This window comes from Akebia trifoliata, chromosome 12 (assembly GCF_017979445.1).
Source record: "Akebia trifoliata isolate Shusen 1 chromosome 12, ASM1797944v1, whole genome shotgun sequence".
NCBI classification, from domain to species: domain Eukaryota; kingdom Viridiplantae; phylum Streptophyta; class Magnoliopsida; order Ranunculales; family Lardizabalaceae; genus Akebia; species Akebia trifoliata.
This window is the reverse complement of record NC_141386.1, coordinates 18,156,885-18,181,732: the sequence shown is the minus strand read 5'-3', so window position 1 is coordinate 18,181,732 and position 24,848 is coordinate 18,156,885. Positions and strand designations below refer to the sequence as shown.

Genomic DNA, 24,848 nt, shown 5'->3' with positions numbered 1-24,848 from the left:
TCCCTCCTTGATTTTGCATTTCGAACTTAGTTTCCCCTTCATGGAAGTTATAAGATCATCTTGAGAGAGCTTAGTGTGACGTGACCATCCTTGAGAAAGACTTGCATGATGGCATAATATTTGAGTATTTGGTGTGTCATCAAGCCTCGGATGTGAAGAGAATCATCGTTGATCAAGCTGCTCAGGTCAAGCCCTAGAGGATGACTTGTTGCCTTCTACGCTTGCCAGAGAAATGCTTGAGTGGTACTTTGCCCGTTATTCCTTCTTGTACCCTGCTTTTAATGATAATGATGTAACACTATTTGAAATGAATGAAATAGGTTTTTTTTTTTATAGTGGCCTCAGATATATCTACTGCTTTCGAAAACACTTGATTTTAAGAAAAGTCCTAGATTCTTCGTCATAAGCCAAGAATAGTAATTTTGATGATGCATTTTTTTTTGTTTTAGCTTTTAAAAGATTCCCTTTGTCGAATAATCTGTGACAGACTGTGTTTGAAAACTCTAAAGTTAACGATCATGGTGCCTTTGCCAAATGTCGAGGATACAAGTGTCAGCTAATCCTTAACCTCTTTAGAGTCATCCCCGAGATTGAAAATTTTGACTGAGTTATCTTAGTTGCATCTGTTGGAACATTGAGGATTTCGAGATTTTCGCCATTCACAGTTTATACTCTTGCGGGCCAGGAGTTGTTTTTTTTTTTTTTTTTTTTTTTTTTTTTTTGTTTTTTTTTTTTTTTCATTTTTTCCCCTGACGCCAGTTACGGTTTTCACCAGACCCGAATTCCACATTTTTGCACATCGACGCCCTTTTTGGGTTTTCATCATGCCGGTGGTTTTGATCTTGCCATGGACTGATTTTTTACTCATAGTGCCCTTGCAGGTTTTCACTATGCCCTTTCAGTCTATGCTTACTTTATAGATTTTTTGCTTTGAATACCTTCTCGATTTCTTTATGCCCCTTGTGGCTTGGTGACTCAAGTTGAGCTGCGAGATCGAATACTCTACTCTTCTAGTGGCGCTCTTTCTTGAGTAACAGATCTGGACTCCCCTCTCGAGTTCCTCCGACGATTTTCATGGTGCGGTGACTCAAGTTGAGCTTCAAGATCAATGACTCTATACTTCGAGTCGCTCTTTTTTTTCAAATATTCGACCTAGTCTCCCCTCTCGGATCTCCCAACGACTTTGGTGGCTTGGAATCCGATTTAAGTGGCAAGATAGACTGCACTGACGATGTTTTCCATGACGTGCTTCCACTGTGATTGAGTTGCCTTGAACTGTTCCCTGATCTGAGAGGACTTTAATTAGGACGAAACGTAGGCTTAGGCTAGGTTGTGAAAGGATATAAAGAAGGTTGAGTCTGGATTTATTGAGGGGTAGATCGGACATGGGGTTTGTCTGTTTTTGTTTCGAAAATATGATCTATGTCTCCTCCCATTGTCAGACGAACTTGGAGATTTGGGTCGAGCTTTGATCAGACATTCGAGATTTTTGACTTTTTGATTTTTTTTGTACTTTTAGCCGTTCACAGTTTATCCTCATGCGGGCCAGGAGTATACTTTGGTATTTTTGTTTTGACTTTTGATCATTTTTTTTTTTGGTGGTGACTTGCCCCGGTCCTAGGTTAAGAAATGAATGTGATGGCTCAAAAAGGGTTAACTAAGGGTAGATAATTGTTCAGGTAGTAGAAAGATGGCCTCTCTTCATTTCAAGGAACGACTTTAGGCGTAATATTTTTTCACGGTATCAGCATTGATCGGTTGTGGAAAGACTTCCCCATCCATCTCTGTAAGGATTAGCGCCCCTCCGGACAGTACCTTTTGGACGACGAATGGCCCATCGTAATTCGGACGGAACTTTCCTCTCGCATCTTCTTGTATTGGCAAAATCTTCTTTAAAACAAGATCTCCTGGCGAGAACTCTCTAGGTCGAACCTTCTTGTTATAAGCTCGTGCTATTCTCCGTTGATAAGTTTGCTCATGACAGATTGCTGAAAGTCGTTTCTCCTCTATTAAGTTCAACTGATCGAATCGGGCTTGGACCCATTCTGCTTCATCCAACTCAACTTCTTTTAATATCCGAAGGGAGGGAATCTCGACCTCAACGGGCAAGACTGCTTCCATTCCATAGACTAGTGAATAAGGCGTTGCCCCAGTCGAAGTTCGGATTGATGTTCGATAAGCATGTAGAGCGAATGGTAACATTTCGTGCCAATCTTTGTAAGTAACGGCCATTTTCTCGATGATCTTCTTGATGTTTTTGTTAGCGGCTTCAACTGCTCCATTCATCTTTGGTCTATAAATGACTGAGTTGTGATGGGTAATCTGAAAATCCTTGCACATCTTAGACATGTCTTTGTTCTTGAGATTTTTGGCGTTATCGGTTACTATCCCGTTTGGGAGGCCGTATCGACATATGATGTTGTTCTTCACAAATTTTAAGACATTGCCCCTTGTAACATTGGCGTAAGATGCTGCTTTTACCCATTTTGTAAAGTAGTCGATGGCGACTAAGATGAAGCGATGCCCATTGGAAGCTTGAGGATTGATCTGCCCGATGACATCCTTGCCCCAGAGTGAGAAGGGCCAGGGAGAAGTCATATTATGCAATTCTGAAGGTGGCGCGTTGATCTTGTTGGCATAGATTTGACACAAGTGACATTTTCGAACATGTTGATATCCGTCGCTCTCCATAGTCATCCAGTAGTAACCCATTCTCATAATCTTCTTTGCGAGCATATGTCCATTCATGTGAGGTCCACAGATTCCTCCATGCACAGTCTCGATTAAGCGTTGAGCTTCTGTCTGTGTTACACACCTGAGGAGGACCTCGTGATGCGATTTTTTGTACAAGACTCCGCTACTCAAGAAGAACTGTCCCGCCAATCTCTGAATAGTCTTTCGATCCATCGTTGTGGCATCGGGTGGGAAAGTTCGATCCTCTAAGAATGCCTTGATGTCTGCATACCATGGTTTTTCTTCAGGTTCTTCGATCTCCACAGGTAAGCAATACGCTGGCTCGTCTTGAATACCAATCTCAATAGGGTCGACTATGGTATCTTCAGAGATGCTGATCATTGAGGCTAGAGTAGCCAATGCATCTGCAAACTGGTTCTTAGCCCTCGGCATGTAAGTAAAGGAGATTCGGGTGAAGTTTGAACTTAGATCTTCGAGATACTCGTGATACGGAACCAGTCTCTGTTCTCGGGTCTTCCATTCTCCCGTTGTCTGGTAGACTACCAGACTTGAGTCTCCAAATACATCTATTTCATCCACTCCGAGGTCGATCGCTGCTTTCAACCCCACAATGCATGCTTCGTACTCGGCTTCATTGTTCGAACACTGAAACCTTAATCTGACTGCAATAGGGATATGCGTTCCGTCTGGCTTAACCAAGACTGCCCCAATTCCGTTTCCCTTTTGGTTTACTGCTCCATCGAAATACATTTTCCAACTAGATTCTTCATTGTCGCTCTCGGCTTCAGCAAACAAAATGGCTTCATCAGGAAAATTTGTCTTTAGCGGTTCATAGTCGGGCAGAGGGTGTTCCGCTAAGTGGTCAGCAATGGCTTGTCCTTTGATGGCTTTTTGAGTGACATAGGTGATGTCGAACTCAGATAATAGTAGCTGCCATTTTGCAGTGCGTCCTGTTAGCGCCGGCTTCTCGAAGAGGTACTTCAAGGGGTCCATCCGAGCAATGAGCATAGTCGAATAGCTAAGCAAGTAGTGGCGTAGTCGTTGTGATGCCCAAACGAGGGCACAACACGTCTTTTCGAGTGTTGAATAGTTCACCTCGTAACTTGTGAACTTCTTGCTAAGGTAATAGATGGCACGCTCTTTTCGACCTGTTTCATCATGTTGCCCCAGTACACAGCCCATGGAGTTTTCTTGCATAGAAAGATACATCAGTAAAGGTCGACCTGGTGTAGGTGGAACTAAAACCGGTGGATTAAGCAGATATCTCTTAATCTTGTCGAAAGCTTCCTGACAGTCTTCATTCCATTCTTTTGGCTCATTCTTCTTCAGTAGTTTGAATACTGGCTCACATATCGGAGTTAGTTGTGCGATGAACCGACTAATGTACTGAATTCTCCCTAGGAATCCCCTGATCTCTTTCTCTGATTTGGGTGGTTCCATATTTATGATGTACTTCGTTTTAGCTGGATCGACTTCGATGCCTCTTCTGCTGACAATGAACCCTAATAGCTTCCCTGACGTGGCCCCAAATACACACTTTGCCGGATTAAGTCTTAAATTGTACTTCCTTAGTCGATCAAACAGTTTCTTCAAGTTTACCAGATGATCCTCATCGAGATTGGATTTAGCTATCATGTCGTCCACGTATACCTCTATTTCTTTGTGGATCATGTCATGAAATAAGGCCGTCATGGCTCGTTGGTAAGTTGCCCCAGCGTTCTTGAGACCAAATGGCATGACCTTATAGTGAAAGGTACCCCAAGGTGTAATGAATGCAGTCTTCTCTTGATCTTCTTCCGCCATTTTTATCTGATTGTAACCCGAGAAGCCGTCCATGAAGGAGAACATACCGTGCCCTGCTGTGTTGTCGACCGAAGTGTCGATGTGTGGTAATGGAAAGTCATCTTTAGGACTGGCTCTGTTCAGACCACGATAGTCTACACACATGCGCACCTTTCCATCTTTTTTTGGTACAGGAACGACATTAGCGAGCCACTCAGGATAGGTGGATACTGCGAGAAACCCTGCTTGGAACTGCTTCATTACTTCATCTTTGACCTTAAGTGTCCACTCTGGTTTCAACCTTCGTAATTTCTGCTTGACTGGCTTGCTTCCTGATTTGATAGGGTAACTTGTGAACGACTAAATCTGTGTCTAACCCGGGCATGTCTTGGTAGGACCATGCGAAGACATCTTGATACTGTTGTAAGAACTTTGTCATCTCCTCTTTCTACTCGATTGTTAATAGGGTTCCGATTTTAACGATCCGTGGGTCATCTTCGGTGCCTAGGTTCACTGAGTTTGTATCCTCTATATTTGGCTGAACACCTTTCTCGTGACATTCTATGAGTTCTTTGATTTCTTTTGGAGGATACTCAACCTCTTCCTCTAACTCTTCTACGATCCCCATGAGATTAAAGTCGAGTTCGAGGTCAAAGTCGTAATCATCTCTTTCATACTCTGTTCTGTCACAAGGCTCATTCAACTGAGGAAATTCTTTGAAAACCTTGGGTATTTTAAAGATTTCTGATCTTTTTGAATTTTTGAGAATATTTGATTTTTTTCAATTTTGAAGAGTTTTTGATTTTTTTGAATTTTGAAAGATTTTTAATTTTTTTGGATTTCGAAAACTTTTTGATTTTTTTGGATTTTGTGGACTATCTGTATTCCTGAAACAAGATAAAGAAAAATCATGCAAATTCATTAGCAACGAAGGTGAGCCCCCAAAACAGTCTTGCTCCGAGGACGAGGGCTCATTATGGTCCTCGGACAGACGAGATTTTGCTAATGACATTTTTTTTGGAGGCCGTAGGGATTTTGGACCCCATGGCGGCCTCGTAAGTGATTGGGTACTCCTCCCAATTCTTGAAAATTTGCCCTTCTTCTGTAGGGCGGATAAGTTGGGAGAGTGACTCCCTTGATGGTTCAGATATAACCAACACTTCCGGGTGACTGTCGTCAAATTCGGGCGTAGGAATTTGTAGGGTAGGTGGAATTATGACAGATCCCCAATCGATTTGAAAAGGGGACAGTGATTTCTCTTCTTCGCATATTGCAACTTCCGCCTTGGCGGGCTCTCCTTCTTTCTTCTTTTGACTCCATTCGGAATCCCCTCCAAACAAGAGGTCCATGCCATCTATAAAGGAATGTGGGGACTCAACGAACGAGTCTTCCTGCGAATGAACGGGCTCGATACTTACGATACTTGGTTCTCCTGTGTGACTTGTCGGTAGTAGTTCTGCCGAGTCATCTGACTTCTTCAAGGATGGTGGGAAGCTGATATTGATGTGTGGTACTTTGCCCAAGTTCCACACATTAGGCTCTCGATTCTGTCTTCGTGCAAGTCGAAGCTCCCTCTTTTTATCCTTCATATCAGAGAGGTCTTTCCTCGTAGGCCTGAATCCAAGACCAAAGTAGGGAATGTATTTTCACATGCTGATCAAAGTGGCCCTGCCCTTTCCTTTTGGCCCTAACCCTTGTCTCGGACGATATCCCGCCCTCTTCATCACTCGTCCGATCATCAGATTTGCTTTTGACCACCTTGCTCTTGTCTTCTCTTTTCCCCTTTGGATATGATTGATAGATGTGAATTGAAAGGCGTGAAACCCCTCTTTATCCCCGGTCATCTCTACATCGATATAAGGCACATCCGACGATCGATCAGCTGGTATAAGATTTTCTGCGAGGACCGATATCATCCTCTGTCCCATGATAAATTTGACTCGCTGGTGCAAGGAAGAGGGGACTGCCCCTGCGGTGTGGATCCAGGGTCTTCCTAGAAGTAGATTGAATGCAGAGGGTATGTCCAGAATCTCAAATGTCACTTCAAACGTACATGATCCAATAGTGATTGGGAGATCCAATTCCCCTAACGACTTAGTTTTCCTGCTATCAAAAGCCCTTACGGTCCTTCTAGTTGGCCTGAGGTAAGATAAATCCGCGTTTAACTTGTGCACAGTTTGTAGAGGACAGACATTAAGAGCTGAACCGTTGTCTATCAGTACCCTTGCTACCATCATACCTTTTCACATCACCATAATGTGCAATGGTTCAATGTGTCCACATCCTCCACTAACAAGTTCATCCTCGGTGAAGGTGATCGGATTGGGGGCCATGATCTGACCTACTGTCTTTTCCAACTCTTCTGGTGAGGTGGTCTCAGGTACATGTGCATTACTAAGGACTTTGAGTAGTGCTTCCCGATGATGCTCTGAGTTTAAAAGTAAGTCAAAGATACTAATTTGAGCTGGCATTCTGTTCAACTGCTCTACTATGTTGTACTCGCTCTTCCGAATGAGTTTGAGGAGATCAGCTGCCTCCTTGTCAGTTACTCTGCTCTTCTTCCTCTCTGGTTCCCCTTGTGGTATTTGTTCTTCCTCTACCAATTTTCCTTTTCTTTTTTCTTTTTTTCTCTCCTCTTCCTCGTTCTGTCTTTTTTGTTCTTTTTCTGGTACTTTGTAGCACCTCCCCGATCTAGTCATATGACCAATGTCCATGATCATGACCTCTTTTGGTTTCTCAACCCCTGCGGATGTTACAATCATCGTCTCATAACTCCATGGGACGGTTTGGTTGGAGTGGTATGGAAAGGATTTAGGGGACATGATAGTCATGGGTTGAGGATCTGGCTTTACATGGAGGATAAGAGGTGGCGGACTAGGTTTGACGGTTGATGTGGTGGTGTTTGGGGTTAGTGGGTTGGTATAAGATAGGATGAGGGGTGGTCGGGAGGAAAAACTTGAAGTTTGAGGGGTCGGTGCAGTGTAGGGTATGACAAGAGGTGATCAGGAAGAAGGGCCTGACGTTGGTATGGTGCAAGGTATAATGAGAGGTGGACGAGCGACAGAGCTTGAAATTGATGATGTGTAGGGTATAATGAGAGGTGGTCGTGAAGGATTTGAAGTTTGGGAGTTGGAGTGAATTGTGAGATTGGCCAGTCTGACGGGAAGTTGGGATAGTGGTTGGTGGATTGTATCTTGTGGTAATGCATTGATGCTTGATGACGTTGGTTCTTTCCTCAAACTGACTCTGACTTTAGAGCGAATGGGTGCTATCAAAACTGAAGGGTTGAAGCTTGGTTCATCCCTCTCTATGACATTGACTGTCAGCCCATTGCCTCCTCCATTATGCGTCGGTAGCGGGTTCTGATTGATATTCTGCTGAGGTGCTTGGGTTGCCGGACCATCCAAGATGATCATTTTCCTATCGATTAAATTCTGCACTTGGTACTTAAGTTGCCAACATTGGTCGGTGGCATGCCCCGGTGCACCCATATGGAACTCACAGAATTGATTGGGGTTATATCCTGGTCCCTTAATCGCCTCAGGGTTTGGCTGCCTTTTGGTGAGATATTCTCCCCTGAGTAATGCTGGGAGTAGTTCTGACAGAGTCATAGGTAGGCGGGTGAAGACTCGAGAGATCCTGTTGGGTCTACGCTGCTCGGTTTGATGATTCTGAGCAAATTGTGGATTTTGCCCAAATACTGGATTTTGTCCGAATTGAAATATTGGTGGAGCTGGTGCCGCTTGAGGTGGGTCCACCTTGAAAGGGACCTGAGGTATTGGCGGCCTCTGGTTTGGTGTAGAGATGAAGAAAGGACGAATAGGTTGCACATTGTTAACTTGAGCCTCATCTTTCTTCTTGTTCAAGACTACCGGTTTCCGTTGAGTAGACCCCCCTACTGGTGCCCCTAGACTGGACAAGTCATAAATCAGACCTGATCGGATACCATCCTCTACTCGATCCGCCACTTGGACCAATGACGAGAAGCTTGCAGTTGTGTGACCCACTAGATGCGTGTAGAATGAATGGCCCAGAGTAGAAATGAATATAGTATTCATCTCTTGTTCAGTCATAGGTGATTTTACTTTTGAAGCTGATTCTCGTGACCTTTGCGCATACTCTTTCACACTTTCTTTCGGCTTCCGTGTCATCTTTGCCATGTCATTCCTGTCCAATCCCATATCTGTATTGAATTTGTACTCTTCTGAGAAAATCGTAGCCAGATCCTACCAGCTCTTGATTCGAGAGTGATCCAATTGTGAAAACCATGAAAGAGCTGCCCCTGTCAGACTCCTTTGAAAGAGTTGGACCAACAACCTATCGTCATCCCCAAATTGGCACATGGATCCACAATAAAGCTTCAAGTGTGATAGAGGGCATCCAATGCCATTATACTTCTCGAAATCAGGACACTTGAACTTTGGTGGTAATGGTGCATTGGGGTATAGGCAGAGGTCTCTGAACCTCATTCCACTTACGGAGTCCTTACCCTTCATCTTTCTAATTTCCACCTCGACTGCCTCAAGCTTGTTGGCAAGTTTCTCTTCTATGGTACTCCTTACTTCAGCTGCCCTAAATTCACATTCTTCCTCTTGAATGACCTCATGTCGTGGTTGATTGCAGTGAATGTGAATTGGTGATCCTTGATTGGTAGGGACGGTGGGTGGTAAGGTATTCGGTGCTTGCGGAAGTTGTTGTTGCAGTTGTTCGGGTATAGCCTGATTCGAACCGGATGCCTGATGTTGTACAGCTTGAATGATGCTTGGATTCGCCATTAGTAGATCTAAAATTTTATCATGTTTTTCCAATGCCTTCACTACTATATCTAACTTTGAGGTGAGATCTGTTATTACTTCTGTCACTATCTGTTGAGGTTGCTCTGAAGTACTCATGATTGGTTGCGAGCGTAGAAAATATGGAGGATTGTCAGGTGGCAAGTACTTCTTTCTAGGTCGTTTGGCCACCTGTGGATAAGAGGTTAGGCATTAATATATAATTTACATAATGAAGATGCATGATGATTTATTAGGCATTATATAGATTTCCCCCTTTACTTAGGGGGACATGTAAGGAAACAAAGGAGAAAAAAAATAAAAAAAAAGCCTAAAATCTATACAAGTTTGCTTTGAAGGGCTAAAAAAACAAAAAGAAGATTACATGATACCTAAGGGTTGATACATCTTGACATTTGTGTCATATGCTTCTAATCGTATTTTGATGCATGTGGCTATAGGTGGTTTGAGGTTACTAAATCTTCAAACCTCCATGCACAATTAAATGTACACTTCTTAGGTTAGTGATTGAGGTAGATGTTCTCCTCCCCGCCTCCCCAAATGAACCATCTAGGGGCTTGAGAGTACCGGCATCCGGGGTTAGATTTAAAAATAGGAGAAGGTGGTTTGTGCAATGAGCTATGAATCGAATGTGCATAAGCGCATTACAAATGTGTATCAACCCTTACAACTTTGAATCACAACAAGATAATAAAATAAATATTACATGCTTTCCCACAAAAAAGAGAAAATCATAAACACAACAAAGTGAATCAACCACCAAATATGTTAGTAACAAAACTAAAACTAAGAAAAAAGTTGAATATTTTTTTTTTGAAGAAAAAACGAAAGAACAAGAAAATGGCCAAGTCAAATTAGTTTTGACCTACTAAGTCCCTAGTGGAGTCACCAAGTTGTAGACATGAAATATTCGCAATGAATCTCAATACTACATTTTTTGAGTCGCCACCATTTTTTTTCAAAAATGGGTGTGAATGGGCACCCGAATCGAATTTTTTGAAAACCATTTTTTCCATGGCATTGTAGTGACTTTCATGTATTGGAAAGGGTAAGGTCTATTTAAGATCTAGGTAAGGAGGTCCGCTATGGGGAAGGTATTAGGCATCCCATCCTCTCCACCAAAGGTGGTTACCTTGCTTGGCCATTTTATTTTGTAAAAATTTAAGAAAATAAACATTAAAAGGTATGATGAGAGTGGTGTGTGCATTAAGTGGAATGTTCCCTTAACAAAGGATTTTGATTTTTTTAACATGACATAAAGGGGCATTCTATGAAAACGAATGACCCATGTAGTCACATTAAATTTATGAGTATGAATGTAGGTTTGAGCTTTTAGAGAGACTCCATGATGGAGTTTACTTGAAGCCACAACCTTGATCCATGTATGCACGGCTAGAAACTTAGTGTTCCACCCCATCAAGAGGGTGACACATTTCTTCATCATTGCCATGCATAGGTGAGTGTGTGCATTGTGTACAATATGATACATGAACCTAAGGTAAAAAGGGCTTCAACCCCCGTCATTTCAATCAAACCTTTGTCCAATCTACCGGGGATGAGAAAGGGTATTCATTACATCCTAAGGGATTTCTAAAAAGAAATTAAAGTAAAGGGTTAGAAGAAGAAAATGCAAGCTTAAAAATAAATAAACTACTTTCTTGATCCTACCTTGTCCCTTGGTGAACTTGAACCTTGAAGAGTAGACTTGAGAGTTGAATGAGATGGTTGATGGTTGAGTTGAAGTTTTAGAAGATGAGAGAATGAGTAGAGATTTTGGTAGAGTTTTAGGATGAGAGATGGGGGCTTGAGAGCACGAGTTGATCATAGAAAATGAGGGTATTTATAGAGTTTTTGGAGAACTTTTGGGGATAAAGTGGTTCAACCCTAAAAATAAAGATAATGGACATAAGGTTTAGGTTATTTTCTTTTTGGATATTTCATTTGTATGAGGGCAAAGATGACATTTGTGAAGGAACCCTAAAAGCATTCTTTAATCCTTGGTTTTTTGGTAAATAAAGGTGAGAGAACAAAAATACTTTTGGGAGGATGAATGGGGGAGTGACATGTGTAAAGGTGGAGTAGTAGGTAAAAAGTAGATCTTGATTTATTTGTAAATAACTCATAAAACAAGGGTGAAAGTGTAGTTTTGAAATGGACTAATGGGAAAACAAAAACACATTTGGGAGGGTGAATAAGAGGATGACATGTGTAAAGGTGAAGTAGTAGGTGAAAAGTAGACTTTGATTCATTTGTAAATAACTCATAAAGCAAGGGTAGAAGTATATTTTTGAAATGGACCAATGAGAGAACTTTATGTATGTACTTGAAGATTCCCTCATTTTGAGGGCATAATGGAAAGTTCCCTCACCTTTATGGATTATTACCAAAGACCCAAGAACCTTTTTGGTTTGACAACCTTTTTGGGAAGGGCATTCTTGAGTTTTCACAAAGAGGGAGTTGACCCTCCAATTAGATAATGCATTGGGTATTGAAGGCTTATGAGATATCAACATGTGTCATTTTGTGGAGGGGTGAGAAAATGGACTTGGAGTGGGCTTGGTGTTGGGCTTAGGTTTGGGTTGGGATATGGACTTGGCTTTGGGTTAGGATATGGGCTTAGGATGGACTTGGCTTTGGGCTAGGTAATGGATTTGGGTCATTGGGTTTAGGACATGGACTTTATTTATGGGCTTGGGTTCGGATTTGGGTGATGGATATAGGTTTAAAGTGGATTAGGGACAAGATATGGGTATGCAATGACATGAGATGCAATAAGTATGCATGTATGCATGAATAATGATGCCATGTGACAATGAGAGTCTGTCAAAGAGCTTGAGTCTAACTCGGAATCAATTCGAGGAAATCTGGATTTTCCTAACGGGTTAGTGCAAATTGGGGTGTCTACAGTTGCCACACCTTACCACCTACAAATAAGTAGGCAAGTGGAGATTTCTAACAGGAAAATAAAGACTATCTTAGAAAAAACAGTCAATCTTTCAAGGAAAGATTGGTCTTTGAGTTTGAATGATTCACTCTGGACCTATAGAACCACATTCAAGACACCCATAGGGATGTTTCCTTACTGTTTAGTTTTTGGTAAGGCCTATCATCTCCCTGTAGAACTCGAGCATCATTCATATTGGACGATCAAGCGCCTCAATTTTGATTTTGATAAAGCCGATGAGAAGCGAAAGTTACAACTAGATGAGTTAGAAGAGATTAGAAATGACTCGTATGATTGTGCCAAAAGGTACAAAGAGCGTACCAAATTTTTTCAAGATAAGCATATTCTTAGAAGAAATTTCATTCCAAATCAAAAAGTTTTGTTGTATGATAATAAACTCTACCTTTTTCCAGGAAAACTCAAGTCTTGATAGACTGGCCCATATATTATCCAAACAGTCTACCCCCATGATGCTGTTGAAGTCCTTAATCCAAAGGATGGATCCACGTTTAAAATGAATGGCCAACGTCTCAAACCTTTTCTCGAGTATGTTCCGCAGGAAGAAGTTATTTTCCTCGATAATCCCGTCTATCAAAATTAACTATGTTTTTGTTTGGCTAAAGACGTTAAACTTAGCGCTTCTAGGAGTCAACCCATGCGTTTCAGGGGACAATGTGTTAAATATCAACAACACTATAGGGTCTTTTTCAGGTGCTATCTAACCCATTTTATTTCATTTTGTCAATTTTACCTTTGCATGTATATGTTGAAATATTGAGGACAATATAATATTTAAGTTTTTGGGTGTATGAGTCGGATTTCCATTTATTATTTTCTTCTTTCAAAAAAAAAAAGTTTTTGGTTGGCGACTTTATTGCATTTTGCTCAAAATCTTAGCTTGTATCTTAAAGCACTTAGGTAAAAATATTTAATCAATCTTTCATTGGAAGTTATGATGTGGAGTCCCTATTTGTGTTTCTCTTAGGCAAAAGTTAAAGTAAAATTATCTTTTGATTTATAGTCACTTCTAATAAGGTTACCAAGAGTCTAGATTGTATTAAGAGAGCTTGTTACCTTCTTTCTACCTAGAGTTTAAGGAAAAATTAGGTTTGATGAACTTTGACTTCCTTGTTCAATTGGTTGGCTGATTAGAAGAAAAATAGAACTAGGTTGTATACACCTTGTACAACAACCATTGAATTAGACTGGGTACCTTGAAAAGGGCTGCCTACTTTTCTTAGAAAAAGAGTGAATAAGTAATATAAAAAATAAATAAATCATTCAAAAAAAAAATCAAAGATTCAAAAGTTTATGTAAAGTTTTAATAGGGTGAAAGCCATCAAGTGTAAAAATGTGAGTATATTGGAATATCACAGATAAAACCCCTTAGAGGTATTAAAGTGAATATCCACACTTCTTACTACCCCAAACAGGATGCTGAGTTTAGAATTAAACCCTAACTTACTCCAGCTATTCATGAGTAGTTAGAAGGTTGAAACTCATTCTAGGAAATTTTATCTCTTAAATTTCTGAATTAGAACTACTATCGCTCAAAGGTCAATTTAAGTTAAAATTTTGTAATAGAGAAATAAGGGTTGGGACTCTATACCCAGCATTCATTCAAATTGATTGACAATACCAAAAATAAACTTGTGCTTTTAAATATAAGTTTTGATTTTGACTATTTTTACTTCAAAGTTATTTTCAATTTTGTGGGTATATTTTCTACAAACCCTCACGAGTCAAACTCGTCCACTAGGGGTAACCTAACTGTTCAAGGGCTTGCTGCATTCGAGGTGCCTGCGAAAGTGGCAGTTTTATTTTCTAGGGATTAGAAAAAGGTAAGTTTGGGGTATGATGAGTGTCTCGAAACGCTCAATTATACGTACATTTTTCAGATATTTATCTTGATTTTTATCCATTTTTATCTGTATTAAGGTAATAATCATGATAAGCCTCGAAACACCATGTTGCATGTTAATTAGGCTTAATTATACATAAATAAATTTTTTTACTAGATAAATCTAATTATGTGTGTTTCTTGTGCAGAAAATCAACATTTTGGAATCAAAATCTCGAGGTAAAAGTATTTGGGCCCACTTTGGAATACCCTAATCCTTAACTCATGTTCTCCTCTTTTGTCTTTTTGTGCAAAGAAAAATGGAGGCTACTTTTAAACTCTTCTACACAAATTTTTCTCTATAAATAGAGTCTCAATCTCTAGAGAAAGGAGCCCATCTTGGTTCTCTTATCCAAGTCTCCTTTAATCTAAGGCTCTTAGCATATTCTCTTATTTTTTGTATTTTTATCTTTTAGTTATTTTCTTTTGGCTAAAAGTTTTGTAAGAAGTAGAAGAAGAAGTTGTAAGTTTCTCCATGAAATGAAGAAAAGTTCTTTCATTTCTTATCTTCCCTCTCTTGCAATGACATTAAGCTAAGCTCTCCTTTATTGAAAAGTGGAAAAGCCTATAGCAAGTTCTTGTGTTATTTCTAATTTCCTGCCTTTCTTTTATTTAAAATGCTTATGAGTTCTCTTTAAGATTTTTTGCACCTTTTAATTTTAATATAGATACTTTATGCTTAGATTAGATCAAGCTAAAGTATGCTTAAAGTAAATAATTAGTAGCAGGAAGTTTTCAAAGAATTCTACTTTGTTTATGTTCCCTCATTTGATTTCATTTGTAAAACTTTCTAATCTAAGGAGCTAACACCAAGCCCATATGATAATGGATATACAGTTTCCTACCATGCAACTGTGGCTACCCGGCCTAAAATAAATAACATAACGGAAAAGTAAACCGTGCATCGCGCTAACAGAAAGTAAATAAACATGCAACCAGTAATATTATCCCTGGATACCCATTCACCAACCTACACACAACACAACAATGTAAAATGCATATATCACCCCTCAAGTGTGATTTTGACATTTTACCATTTTCATACCCTTCTTTCCTTTTTTTGAATTTTACAATTTTCAATCTCTCAAACAAAATATCCACTTTCTGATATTCATTAACTCAATATGAGTTAATTGAATATTAAATCATTTTTTCAATTATGAAATTTATTTTTATCAATAATATTGAAAAAGTACGAAACTTAGATCAAAACAAGGTCCGAGCGGTGCACAAGACCAAATTGACGGAAATAACCCGTTGAAATATCCTACCCACGTATAATTTGTCATAAAATACAATTAAACATATCAAATGTGCAAGTCCTAGCGTGAATTTGAAATAACTAATTGAATTCAATATTTTTGGAAACTCATCACAAAATTTTTATAAAATCTTAAATGCAATTTTCACAATCTACGATTACTAATAGAAATTGAGAGGTCCTAACAATCTTTACGCGAAAGGATTGAAACATGTGCGCAGAAATTGAGATGATCGGTATAGAAATCGAAGTAGTTCAAACTTCGAAGTGGCTGATTTTCGAGTTTAACCCGGTAGTTTCGAAGACCTCGAAGTCGTCGTCTTTTCTCCCTTCTACGGCGGAGGACGGTTTGATCCTAAAATGGATGAAATCCGAGGTAAAAGTTTAGAAATCCCCGTATATAAATACAGCAGATTTTTGATGATACGGGGTAAAAAAAAAGTGAAAAGAAAAAAGGTTGGGTGGGTTTTGTAGAGAACATGGCTATGGACGTTTTTCCCTTCTACATCGGTCGTCGACGGCGAGCCCTTTGTCGTGAATCTGAGGTTGAAGATTGGTAAAAAATGAAAATATTTCATTTAAAAGTTGCGAGTTTGGTTGGGGAAGACAATGAATATAAATTAAAAAAAATTTAAAAAAAATTATTTATATAAATTTTGGGACGAAATTAATATTGTACTTATTGTTTCTTTCAACAATAACTTAACCATCCGGACTCTAAAACTGATAAATGAATACTTTATTTTATCTAATTTTTTATTTCATATCTAATGGTGTGGCCAATTTCTACAAATTATGTTTCTAACCAAAATTTATATTTTTGGCCTGAGGTGGCCCTAAAATTGACATCGTTTTCATTTTTGATGATAAATTGACTTTCTGGTCTCCAAAAATGATAAATAAAGAATCCATGTTCAATAATTTTTCGTTATGAACCCAACGGTTTAATCGAATCTTAATAATTCTTGTTCTTACAAAAAATCATTATTTTAACCTGGTCCGACTCGATAGTCAAGGATTTTGTAACTTTTCTATTCAGACTTGCACTTGAGCATGCTTATAGGCTAAAGTATATTTTTTAATTAATTTGAATCCAATGGTAAGATCAAATTTTATTTAAAATGATCAGAACAAGGTCCTACAGTTTTACCCTAAGTCCTAGTTTCATGATTTTCTTAAAATTTCATTATTTTTTTTTAAGATACGAATCAAAAACTCAGGTTTTTACAGAACCCAAATCAACCATTCCTCTATCCTAGGGTTTCGACCCATTCTCATCAACATTCCTTGTGATCAAGCCCGTGTTGATCGTCGACGAAGAAGAAAGGATCGTTGGCATTGTCGAGCTCCACATCCTCATCCCATTTGACCCTTATTTCCTTTTCTTTCTCTTGGTCTATCACAAAAGTTAGCAAGTAGGTTCGTTTAGACCCACTTGGAGTCTCATCGAAATCGATGGAGAGTCGTTGAACGAGGAAGGATACCTTCAAAGTGGGTTTCACAACCAACCCGACCGTTGGCACCAAAGTTCAACCACTTTCGAAACTTCGAGCCGTCGAACATTGACCGTTTGTGTTAGTTCATCACCATTGACAACCATGAACCAAGTAGGGAACTCTCAACTCTTACTAGTAGTCATAGATTTCGAGAAAATTGCATTTAGGGATGTTTCGAAACTTAATTTGTGTTTTAAAAATTATAGAATATTGTTGTAATTACTTCAAGCTCATGCTAGAACTAATGTATTTAATGTATTTTATCATGATTAAATATTGGATTTTGGGTAGGTTATTAGAATCGAAAACGATTGAAAAATATGAAGAAACGATGAAAAAAATGAAAAAATTCACGAGTTTCAGTGTTCTGACAGTTCCATTGTGAATAGTCACGGTGCCACCGTGAGCTGCCGTCAACTGCAAAAAGTGCCCAAATATTTTTTTGATATTTTTTCTGGATTACTCATGCTATTAACATGCAAAAACTACTACTTATGGGCCCCATAACTCTTTCAAATGAGTTGGAAAAAAATTAAACAAAATTTCGTCAAAACAGGAATGTTTCAAGAATTCATGTGACATCTTTAGTATTACTTTTAATTAAGTAACAAAAATTACATGGCCCTTCTCATTTTTTTGAGGGCCTTCATTTATAAAAAACCCATTTTTAATTTCGACAACTTTAAAAAATCGAGTTTCCAACACTTAGCCAAATTTTCACCAGTTTTTGTCGTTTTGAGTGTTTGACTTCGCGAACTTATTGGGACCACGATTTAACAAAAATTTAATAATTTTTGATTGAATGATCAAAGTGAATTTAAAATTTTGAAAAAAATGGTTTGGTTTGAAAATATGAAGAGTGAAAATGTCGAAAGAATGGGAAATGAATGAATCGGTAAAATATTAGAATCATACTTGAGGGGTGATGTCTACATTTTACGTTGTATGTTGTGTGTTGTGTGTTGGTTGGTGAAAGGATATCAAGGGATAATGAATGGTTACATGTTTATTTAAGTTTCTATTGGTGTAGAGACTCCGAGTACTATTATTTATTTTAGGCCGGGAACCACAGTTGCATGGTAGGAAATTGGATATCCATTCTCAACCCTATATTGTTAATTTCTCTTTTGTTTTGAAATAAAAATGATATATATATATATACGTAGCTATTTTGTGAGCTGTTAAAGAGTCTTTGAATGCCTGAAGGGATAGTACATCACATCATCTAGAGTGGTGTACTATCCTAGGATGTATGGTATGGACCACCAAGCTCATACGTGATATGGGACGCGTATGAGAGTGGAGTCACAACTAGAATCTGGGTCCATTCCTCTCTATCTTTATCAGTGAACGTGTATTGAAAAGGTGGTCGTATATGAATGAAGTTATTTACTTTGAGAATCACATGCACGTCTGATAGGCATAGACAAAGATGATTGATCAGTAATCACTAACAATCTAGTAGTAGTTGAACATTCTGACACATCGAAAAGAGACCTATTGCTCACGGTCGCGTCAAACAGTCCGCTGGATAAATGGTCACCAATGTGGTAAGCGTAGCGACCGACCACAAAATCAGGAACTAAAATCCAGATTAATGTTTTAACATCATGTCCCAATTGGAAGTGATCCAGTCGTCAATCCCGACTCTCTAATTCCACTACTCCACCATTTTGTATTACGTATCTGTTGTTCTATTTGGAATTATAAACTAAAAAGCATACTTGTCATTTTAGTGTGATAAATCATATTTGTTTAAAAAATGAAAATGTATAGTAAGTACTAATAATTGATGCCATGTGAATCTTTAAAATTGTTTATTTGGTCAGCCCTGGCTATGCATACCAGTTAACCGTAGTTTTAATAGTAAGTTTTGCATGTATTGAAATTATTCAGTATGCTTATTCGTCCATGCTAAGTGAGATTATTAGTAGACGTCGTTTGTAGACCTACTGGGTAACCATTGTTACTCACCCTTTCCTTCAATTTTTTTTAGTTTCAGATCCTACAATCGGAGAGGCAACTTTAAAGCCAACGAGCGATGATCATCTGGTAGGTCATATTGATGACCGGAGTCCGTTGCCCGGTGAGCATTGGGATTATTTTCCCTAGGAGTCTGTTCGTTCCCAAGGGGTGTATGTAGTCTTTTTGGATTGAGTGATAGGTCTATGTTAGTGGGAGATCAAATTTTTGTAATCCTGTACATTTTCACATTTTTGCGCAACTCTGATCTAATTATAAGCTTGGTGGTCCCTACCGTACATCTCAGGATAGTACACCACTCCGGATGATATGACGCACTATCCCTTCAGGCATTCTCAGACTCTTTAACAGCTCACAAAATAACTACATATGTATATTATTATTATTTCTTTGAAAATGAATCAGATATTTTCTTTGAAAAATAAGAAATTAACAATACGAGATTGAGAATAGATATCTAGTTTCCTACCATGCAACTGTGGCTACCCGACCAAAAATAAACAACATAACGGAAAAGTAAACAGTGCCTCGCGCTAACAGAAAGCAAATAAACATGCAATTAGTAACATTATCCCTGGATAACCGTTCACCAACCTACATATAACATGACAATGTAAAATGCGGACATCATCCCTCAAGTGTGACTCTGACATTTTACTGTTTCATACCATTTTTCCCTTTTTTCAATTTTTAAAATTTTCCATCTCTCAAACAACGTATCCACTTTTTGATATTCATCAACTCAATATGAGTTCAATGAATATTAAAATATTTTTCCTACTATAAAATTCATTTTTTTATCAATAACATTGAAAAAGTACAAAATTTATATAAAAACAAGGTCTGAGCAGTGCACAGGACCCTACTGACAGAAATAACCTGTTGAAATATCCTACCCATGTATAATTTGTTATAAAATACAATGAAACATATCAAATATGCAAATTCTAGCGTGAATTTGAAATAACCAATTGAATTCTATATTTTTGGAAACTCACCACAATTTTTAATAAAATCCTAAATGTAATTTCCACAATATACGATTACTAATAGAAACTGAGAGTTCTTTACAATCTCTGTGCGAAAGGATTGAAGTGCGTGCACGAAAATTGAGACGATCAACACAAAAATTGAGATAGTTCAAACTTCGAGGGGGTTAATTTTTGTGTTTGACCTGGTGGTTTCAAAGATCTCAACGTTGTCGTTCTTTCTCCCTTCTGTGGTGAAGGACGGTTTGATCTCAAAAAAGATGAAATTCGAGGTCGAAGTTTCAAAACTCCCGTATATAAATACAGTTGATTTTTGACGATACGGAGTGAAAACGAAAGTGAAACGAAAAAATGTTTAGTGAATTTTGTAGAGAACGAGGCTGAGGACATTTCTTCCTTTTGCGTTGGTCGTCGACAGCGAGCAGTTCGCGATGAATCTGAGTTGGAACGTTGAGAGAAAAATGATTTTTTTTTTAAAAACCATTGGTTATTTTTTTGGATGGATTGGGGAACACGATGATAAAAAATAAAAAAATTTATCTATATAAACTTTGGGACAAAATCAGTATTTTGCCTATTGTTCTGATCGACGATAATTTGACCATCCGGACTCCAAAACTGACAAATGAATACTCTATTTTATCTAATTTTTCATTCCAGATTTAATGCTGTGGTCAATTTCTACAAATTTTTTCTCTAAGAAAAATTTATATTTTTGGCCTGAGGTGACCCCTAAAATTGACGTCATTTTCGTTTTTGATGATAATTTGACTTTCTATGCTCCAAAAATGATAAATAAATAGTCCATGTTCAATAATTTTTTGTTAAAAATCTAATGGTGTAATCGAATCTTAATAATTCTTTCTCTAGCAAAAAATCACTATTTTAGCCTAGTTCGACTCGATAATTGAGGATTTTGTAACTTTTATGTTTGAACTCGCATTTGAGTGTGCTTACAGGCTAAAGTATGTTTTTCGATCATTTTGAATCAAATGGTGAGGTCAGATCCTATTACAAATGATCAGAAACATCCTAAAATTTTACCCCTAAGTCCCACTTTCAAGATTTTCTTAAAATTCTACTATTTTTCTTTTTTGAGATACGAATTGAAAACTAGGGTTTTACATCTGGAGTCTCAATATTTCTGATCTAAGAAGTTTTTTATTTTACTTAGTTTTTCAATCAAAAATGGAGGAAGAAACCCAAAAATGAAACACCAACTACGTGTATTTCTTGGCATCTCCCTTCACATGCAAGAAGGGGTTTGAATGTGAGTATCGACATAGCGAAAGTGCGAGGCTCAACCCGAGGGATTACTGGTTTTGGTTGGCTAAGAATTGTTTGAAGCCAACTTGCGTTTTTCATCCACCATTAGATTAGGCCACTAAAAATTAAATTGGAGCCCACTTCTTTGTCGCATTAGACATTTGTACCACCCGTGAACATGACCACAGTCCATTGTTATTTTACTTCAATAGCTTTTGCAACGAAGGAAAAACTTCAAGTGTTGTGAGTGTTGTGTGCTGGGTGTGCTTGCAGCAACCTAATGAAACAAAAAAGAAGTGTTGTGTGTACTGCCTGAGAGCATGTTGGGTGGGTTGGCAGCAACAAATAAGTTGTGCAGCAGCTTATTAAAAAAAGAAAAAATGTTAGTTGTAGATGTGTGAGTTTGTGGATGATGGTAGCAACTCAATAAAGAAAAAAAAAAGTGGAGTGTTTTGTGCATGAAAAAAAAAAAGGAGTTCTTTTTGTTTTTAAAATCAATTTGTTTAAAATAAAGGTCTTTTTGTATTGCATGCTAAAAAAAGAAACATCACTCCCTATCTCCACCACTATCGTGCTATCCTCAAATCAATATTTTGTGAAATTTCAAATTATTTTGGGTCACCCAAAGAGATCTTTGATTGGATCATAAATAAAAAAAATAAAAAAAGATCGGATTTCGAAAATCAACCATAGGGGTGAATTTTTAGGTGATTCAACTCAGTTGAACTCATCTTACATCACATAAGGAACTAGTTGTGTGCTATTTAATTTAATTCTCTTTGTGTGATTTTACTATAATGTGTTGCTATGATACCCAATTTTGAACGTAATGAGTCAAGTCAATTCATTTAAATTTATTAGTTTCATGCAATTTATTGCTTATTCTTATACATTCCCTTGATATGTTACGATGATATTCCATGTGATATTTTTTTTCCATGTTATATGGGGATTGAATGCTATGAGACGAGTTAACTCAATGAATCCACATTTGAATAGGGTGTATGGTTTCCTTTTGATACCCGATTGATATGATCCCTTGGATGTCTCGATTGCTTGAGCCATTAAGTCTAACATGTTGATTGCTTGATTCTAATTAATTGATTGATTTTTATTCGATTGATTAATTTTAATTTCTTCTAAATTGCATGCTATGATTTTGATCTTGTTAATCTTCCAATGTTTGTATTCACTATGTTTGTGGCTCATTGATGATTTGATCTGGCCCACGGACCCATTTGTTTGAAAAAGGCCCCGGGCACACCCCACCTTGTTTTGCACACACCTCTAGCACATTTATTACTTTGCATGCTTGCATGTCCCTTATAGCCAATGTGGCACTAGTGTGTGGTTCGGTCTCCTCAGAGATGCGACATCATTCATGAAAATCACAACTCCAATCACGTACTTTAGGGTATATAAAACTAGGGCATCAGTACTATTTGATCAGGTGACTCTGAAAGGTATATCGATGCACCCAGGCTGGAGCGACCTAAGCCTTGGACTTATTGTAAATAGCACAGTCACATGTCCCAATTGCCAACATAGTACTAGTACATGGTCGGTCCCCTCATGGGATGCTAAACCATTTATGAAAGCTACAACCCTAAACTCGTACATATACGATATATCAAAGATAATCAAAGTTCACCAATTGCATTTCTTGGTCAAAATCAGTGCCTAAGCAAGATCTTACCCCGCTGTATCCTACTGTATGAGGGGGATAGACTACGTCTATTCTAGATGGGAGGTATTTAAAAGGGTCCTTGCTCAGCATTGTGCGCCACCTCTCAATTGGGGATTAAACTCGTTACTTTTGACTTTAGAAAAGTGAGTTGGGGGTCTTAGATTATCACCTATACGGTATATCAAACCAAGTATCGAGAGGTATATAGGTGCACTTGGGCAAGGGTGGTCTGTAGACACCCCATTTTTGCATCCGCCTGATTAATCAAGTCGTCAACCCGATCGCAAAGGTTCCTAATGATGGATGTCTATTCCAATGCTTTATTTTGTTACCAGATATGTTTCAGAAATCCGGATGAGGTATCTCGAACTGACAAAACTTAGAAACCACGCTACGCTAGGAAAATATGACCCCAGAAACATAGAAATCATCATCTTGCAAACCAAAAAGAAGCTTCACGATAAAAATCACTAAAAATGATTAAATTACCAAAATACCCCTAACATCAAAACAGCCCTAGAGCCTGCATTACGCTTAGGAAAACCCACTCAAACACATAAAACAACAAATCGAAACCAAGTAAACCACTTCGCCAATTTTCACAAAATTTGATAAAATTACTAAAATACCCCTCATAAAGTTCACGACCATTTCATACAAAACAAACTTCATAAATGACAAAAACCAACATTCCCATTGAAATCCTTTCGAAAAACTGATTCCAAAACATCCTGGAACATTGAAAAATGACTTAAAACGTAAAAAATCCTCTCCGAGGGTAAAATGGTAATTTAACAATTTTAGTAATTAAAAATTTTGAAATTAATAAATAAATCATTAAATAATGTAAATTGAAACATTAATAAAATTAATTATAAAATTTAAACCAAAAAATTGATCAATCAGACTTTTAAGAAAAATTGTTGATGGTTCGCAAGATATTTCTTTAAGGAACCCTCCATTTGGGGGTCCAAAGAATCAAAGATATAATAGAGGGGGGTTCTCCAAAAATTTAAAGTCAACCAAGCAAGACTAAAGTCAAGATACTAAAGTCAATCAAATAAGACCAAAGTCAAAATTAAAGTCAATTAAGTAAGACTAGAGTCAAGTATTAAAGTCAATCTCATAAGACTAAAGTCAAAACCCTAAATCAAAACCCTAATCTAATCAAGTCAATCTCATAAGACCAAGGTCAAAACCCTAAATCAAAACCCTAATCTAAACTAATCAAATCAATCTCATAAGACTAAAGTCAAAACCCTAAATTAAAACCCTAAAGACTAAGTCAAAACCCTAATTGAAACCCTAAAAGAAACCCTAATCAAACCCCAATGCTTCTAAAAACTTTATAAATAGGAGCCTCCACACCCTATTTTCGGATCAAAGAAAAAACCCTAGGAAAAGTAGGTGAAGAAGCCTCCACAACCTTTCCAAAACCCTAATTTTGGAGCCCCAACTCCTTCCGTAACACCCCTGCTCTGATTTTAGCCTAAAAAACACCCAAAAACATCCCAAAAATATCTCAAAAATCCACAACAAATTCAAAGCACCCAGATCCAAGAAGGAGATATCTTACCTTGGAGATCAGAAATCAGATCCGGAGATAAGAACGAAGTAAGAAATACGGTACAAGGAGTCGTTTTCACCAGATCTGAGGGATTAGCACTTTTGCAGATCGAAGGTAAGAATTTCATTATTTTTTAATCTAGGTTTATCATTAGCGATGTAGATTTATTTGGGATAAGTAGAAACCGACAATGGCCGGGCGAGGTTGGTGCCTAACACCTTCAAACCCCGTAACATGATCCCCGGATTCAGATTTTCTGCAGTAGAGTAGTTTTTATCCATTTTAGAGTCAGTTTGGTTCCTAGACCACAATAACTAGGTGGCGACTCCCAAACCTCAAGGGTCAAAAGCGGATCCGCGCACTCCGCGGATCGAGGGCGCTTTTAGTGGCGACTCCACTGGGGACTATTGAGAATCAAACTTGAAAAACCCCAAGTATGGGAGCATTGCCAAGATGACCCAGTTTTTTTTATTATTTAGTTGGATT

General features: G+C 38.1%; 1 protein-coding gene across 1 annotated transcript; it reads right to left on the bottom strand.

The window, feature by feature from the left end:
• Window positions 1–1,615: 1,615 nt before the first annotated feature.
• Window positions 1,616–9,368, bottom strand: LOC147388988 (uncharacterized). The gene is given in 11 exon segments (XM_086419702.1): window positions 1,616–2,134; window positions 2,243–2,609; window positions 2,709–3,357; window positions 3,433–4,821; window positions 4,823–4,924; window positions 5,631–6,090; window positions 6,235–6,469; window positions 6,932–7,219; window positions 7,979–8,388; window positions 8,707–9,048; window positions 9,163–9,368. Coding segments are annotated over 11 exon segments (4,863 nt in total). The 3' UTR covers window positions 1,616–1,719.
• Window positions 9,369–24,848: the final 15,480 nt, after the last annotated feature.